Raw genomic sequence first — 5,660 nt, 5'->3', positions numbered from 1 at the left:
TACAAAAGTTTGTCATCAATGTGCCCATTGTTAAGGATATCATCCAATATCTTTTTTTTTCTTGTCAGTCTTGATCATCTTGTAGATATCATCCAACAAATCACATCTTCAAAGGTAATCAGTAATAAAAATCGTGTTAATAATTTCTATAATATTATGGACTTCGTGACAATCATGATATTTTCAGGTGTATAAGTAAGATTGTGTATATTTAAGTTGATAATATAAGTATATAACATGATATAATAGTGTATCATGCTGGATTTTGGTTACACATATACCTACTCCGTGTTTTAATAAGTGTTACCCTAACCAAATGCAGGCGTGTTTTAATATGTGTTACACTTCTTTTTTTTGGCAAAAAGTTACATTTAAATATTATATCTCTCTCCTCCCATGATCCCCACCCAACCCACTACTACTTTTTTTTTTTTTTTTTTTATTTTTTACCTCTCACATTCATCACTTTATTTTAAACTATTAACCCCCACTATCTTTCTTTTACAATTTTTTAATACTCCTACTACACTACTTTCCTCTTATTTAATTTAAGTCAATGAAATTGCCTAAAACTATATGCTGGTCAAAGTGTAACACTTATTAAAACATAGAGGGAGTAATTGTTTTCTTATGCCAACATATTTTAACATGTGTAGAATGATCTCTAGGGAGTGGAGTAGAGTTTTTAATAATGTCATTTAAGTTCAATAATTGGATGCCTTCTTACATTGCAATTTCAATGTGCTCCTCCTACATAATTGTGCCTTGAATTGAAGTGTTATTAATCATGCTAGTATATGTCTTTCCGGCCTTTAGTTCCAAAAAAAGTAGTTCCAAAGAAAGGCCTTTAGTATATTGTGTTTCAAAATACGTGTTAAAAGTTCAATAGTGTAATGTCAATGGAAAAATCCTAGAATGACACTTATACTCTTATGCCAAAGGAATTTGATTAATGACCTCAAATAAGGCAATATAATGTGAAATTTGGACTTGTATTTACGTGTTTTGTGAAGGAGGATTAAGGAGGAAGTGATGGAATCCGAACCAGGTACAACCAATCGAGGTCATGCATCTTTGCAAGAGCATGTGTCAACTCCAACATTTAGACATAATCTTAAAGAACAAACTACGGAAATCCCTCTTACTTCTAATGAGAAGAATGAAGGTAACCTCAACTTCCCCTGCTACATATAGGTCCTTGTGATTGTTGGTCTTTGAGACTTTTCGATTATTATCTAACTTGACTAGTACTCGGAATAATCTCTCCATTGTGAAACTTTTGCAAACCTTCTTTCCTTAGATTAATATAATGTATGATATATATACATGTAACTTGAATCTATTTAGTTGTAGCACCACATCATATCCTTAAAAAGATAGTTTTTGGTACATGTTTTGCTCTTGTGACTCCTGTTTTGGTGAGCTTGCCTGCTACATTTGTGTTACTTTGACATATAAGTTATATGGTACGTACTAATATTGCTAATATTGTACTTGTTTATGTGGTGCTTTAGGCTTCTAATAATGATGTTTGGCGCGTCCAGATCCAAGGACTAGGTATTAAGGCTGAATTTATGCCAACTTTGGAATCCATTTGGGATAAGCATGGTGATCTAATTGATGAGAATATCAGATAATTGTACAAAATCGAGACATATTAGCTTGTGCTTTAGAGTCTCTTGCAAAGACGATGATCATGCTTCATAAATCAACAAGGAGGACCTTAGCTTATTGAGTGTATCACAAGCTAAGGACCTAAAAAACATTATGTTCGATCTTCAACAACTCGACTTAAAAGTGGATCGGCTTGTTCCTAACGTCGAAAAGGACTTGGAATTCCAGAAAAACGGGAAATTGATCAAGGATATAAAAGATCTTGACAAAGAAAAGCCTAAAGCTGGTGATGATCGAGGAAAAGGAATTTCTAGCTCAATGTGAGAAAAAAAAGTAAGATATAGAGAATAGAAGATCCTGTAAAATTCTTTTACAAGAGATTATAGATCTTGATGAATCATGAATGTCTTGGAAAGGGATTATATTAGCTAATTAGCTAGAATAATATTGGAACTTGTTTTGTTGATTTCAAACTCGTATTTTAGGAATATATCATTGTTATTATGCATCCTTTCTTTTGTGGCTGCAACATTTGAATTTAAAACTTGTTAATACAAAACTTATACAACATTTGAATTTAAAACTACGATGGGTCTGATTCTCCAAAAAAAAAAGAAAAAAAAGTGAAAATACAAAAATTTGTCTGGAGATACGTAGACGGCCTTATGGCACGACCCGAAATAATTAAAAGATTTTTTTTTGGAATGAACACCCTGCTAACTTATCTAACTTAACAGACGTCTTTTAAATGTTTACCAAAATCTTTTTTTCCGCATGCATTTTTGCATTTATCGTTTACTTTTTTTAAAAATATTTTTTGAAAAAAATAAGGAAAAAATCCTAATCTTGGGTATGTAATGGTATCCTTTTCCAACCAATGACCAACCAAACTCGAAAATCTACTCTACCCCCGAATTCCATTCAAGAAATCCAAGATCCAATACCACAAACACTTACCAGAGGACTTCAATTGATGTTGAAAATGGGTTATGTCCCGGGAGCAGGCTTAGGACGGAACGGTGAAGGCATGAGGCACCCAATCCCAATAATTTATAAGCAAAATCGTCATGGTTTGGGTTTCAACGAGAAAACGGGTTCTAAAGTTATGAAAAGGAAGTCTCACACCTTGAATGGGCAATTTGTGTTGCAAAACGACACTGAGTCGTTTTATGAGTTTCCTGAACCTTGGTGTGGCTTGGATAAAGAGAAAATTCACCCTAGGTCAGAGATTTTCTTTGCAGAAGCAAGGAATGAAGAATTTATTAAGAAATGGTTTGATAAGAAACCGGTATTTAAGAATGATGTTGATTGGGATGTCTATCTAAAGCAAGGAGTTCTAAGAGGCTTGTTTTCATCAATTTCTGATTATGAAGCTAGATTCGATCCCATTACACTTATCACTCCAATAAGAACAGAAGTTGAAAACGAAATCCGACCCGAAACTCAAGAACAATTCCTTCTTTTCTCCGAACTATATCCCCTTTCGATCCTCTACCTCAGAAGGTTATGAAACCGATAGCTCATCATCTAGTCAATCATCTATCCATACACTTCCTGATATCTCATATCATGAAGATATCAATGAAGTTACTTGTAAACATATTTGCGTACAAGAAATTGATCTTGATCATGATGCATTTTCTAATAATGAACTTTTCAATGAACCTAAATCATGCGTGACACCCATGGAAGAGTCTATAACTGTAAACATAGGTACTGATAATGATGTAAAAGAAGTCAAGATAGGATCTTCCCTTTCCCTCGATGAACAAAATGCATTCATTATTTTACTTAAAGAATATGTGGATGTGTTTGCATGGTCTTATGCTGATATGCCTGGTGTCGATTGTAATATTGCTGAGCATCGTATACCACTCTATCCCGATAGCAAGCCAAAGAAACAAAAGCTTCGTAGAATGAAACCAGAAGTTAGTCTCAAAGTTAAGGAAGAAATTCAAAAGCAGCTTGATGCCAACTTCATCAAACCAATCAAGCATCCGGAATGGCTGGCGAATGTGGTGGTAGTGCCCAAAAAAGATGGAAGGGTCAGGGTGTGCATTGATTTTAGGGATTTAAATTCAGCATCACCAAAAGAATATTTTCCATTGCCCCACATTGATGTTCTGGTTGATAACACTGCTGGACACGCCATGTTCTCATTCATGGATGGATTCTCGGGATATAATCAGATACTTATGTCAGAAGAGGACATGTCTGAAACTTCTTTTATTACCCCATGGGAACCTTTAGTTATAGAGCAATGCCCTTCGAATTAAAGAATGCTAGGGAAACATATCAACGGGCTGCAACGACGATTTTGCATGACCTCATCCACGAAATTGTGGAGGTCTATGTTGATGACATGATTGTCAAAAGTCATGATCGTGAGACGCACCTTGATGCTTTAAAGTCATTCTTCGACAGAATTAGGAAATACAATCTGAGATTGAATCCTCAGAAATGTGTATTTGGAGTAACTTCGGGAAAACTTTTAGGCTTCGTCATAAGTCAAGACGGAATTAAGGTCGATTCGGACAAGGTAAAGGCCATACAAGAGCTTCCTCCGCCAAGGATAGAAAAGGAGATTCGGGGATTTCTTGGTAGAATTCAATATATTAGTTGGTTCATGTCGCAATTGACAACCCGGTGTGAACCTATCTTCAAGTTACTTAAGAAAAATGTTCCTACAAAATGGAATGATGAATTCCAAGCCTCATTTGATTCAATGAAAGAATATCTCTCCAATCCTCCAGTTTTAATGCCACCGAAACCGGGGCAACCCTTGATATTATATCTTACTATCACGGAAACGGCCATGGGAGCTCTTTTGGCACAGTATCAAGAGGGTACAAGGAAGGAAATAGCCATCTATTACCTTAGTAAAAAGTTCCTTGAGTATGAAACTAGATACACTCCTTTGGAAAGAGCTTGCATTGCCCTTATTTATGCAACAAAGAAGCTTCGACATTATTTGCAAGCACATACTACTTTTCTGGTTTCGAGGACATTATTTGCAAGCACATACTACTTATCTGGTTTCGAGGTTAGATCCAATCAAGTACATTTTTGAGAAGCCAATCTTGAGTGAAAGAATAGCGAAATGGCATGCGATATTGTCACAATTGACATTCAGTGTGTGAATCAAAAGTCTGTCAAAGGGAGGGCTATATCTGAAGCTTTGGCTGATGGAACTATATCGGGTGATGAATTTGATGATTATTTTCCATATGAACATATTTTCTGTCTTAGTACGTCACAATGGAAGATGTATTTCGATGGAGCCTCTAATAGGAGGGGCAATGGTACAAGAGTATTATTGATCGATCCTTATGGAGTACATATTCCCTTCGCTGGGAAGCTTAGTTTCACAACAACGAATAACATTATGACTGAATATGAAGCTTGCATCTATGGATTCAAAGCAGCATTAGCAGCTGGTGCAAAAAATCTCACCGTGTACGGTGATTCTTATCTCATAATTTCTCAAACTATTGGAGCTTGGAAAGTTCGGGACGAAAGGTTGCAAATGTACACAGAGTATGTTCAACAATTTATCCCATTCTTTGAAGAAATAGAGTTCAAACATCTCCCTCGCGAACAAAGCAGTTTCACATATGCTTTGGCAAATCTGGCGGTAAATTTAACTTGGGACGATGATGTGAAGGTACAATCAGTAACAATTGTAGAAAAAGAAATTCCAGTGGTTAATTTTGAACCAACAATTGCTTTATTGACCCAAGAAGATAATGAGGATGCTTGGTATACTGATGTTAAGAAGTATTTAATCGATGGAGAATATCCTGAAGGAAGTCACAAGAAGGATTAGTTGGCTATTCGAAAGCTAGCTTCCCATTTCACAATATTGAAAGGTTTTTTGTATCATAAAAGTTTCGATGGAAATTTGCAATTATGCATCGATTGGGAGCAGACACAAAGGATCATGGAAGAGGTACATGGGGGAGAATGTGGGCCTCATATGAATGGACGAATGCTTGCTCGGAAGATTTTGCGAGCAGGGTATTATTGGACCACTTTGGAAAGTGATT

At 35.8% G+C, this 5,660-nt stretch overlaps 1 protein-coding gene across 1 annotated transcript; it reads left to right on the top strand.

Annotated features, from left to right (window-relative positions):
• The first annotated feature begins 4,714 nt into the window (after positions 1-4,714).
• On the top strand, positions 4,715-5,440 carry LOC145610589 (uncharacterized). Its single transcript, XM_081665901.1, has one exon. It carries the CDS (start codon positions 4,715-4,717, stop codon positions 5,438-5,440), a length of 726 nt encoding a protein of 241 aa, XP_081522027.1.
• Positions 5,441-5,660: the final 220 nt, after the last annotated feature.

The sequence above is a fragment of the Chenopodium album genome, chromosome 24, assembly GCF_948465745.1.
Source record: "Chenopodium album chromosome 24, dcCheAlbu1.1, whole genome shotgun sequence".
Classification (NCBI taxonomy): domain Eukaryota; kingdom Viridiplantae; phylum Streptophyta; class Magnoliopsida; order Caryophyllales; family Amaranthaceae; genus Chenopodium; species Chenopodium album.
Note: the sequence above shows the minus strand (reverse complement) of the source record. Positions and strands in the feature narration are given on the sequence as shown.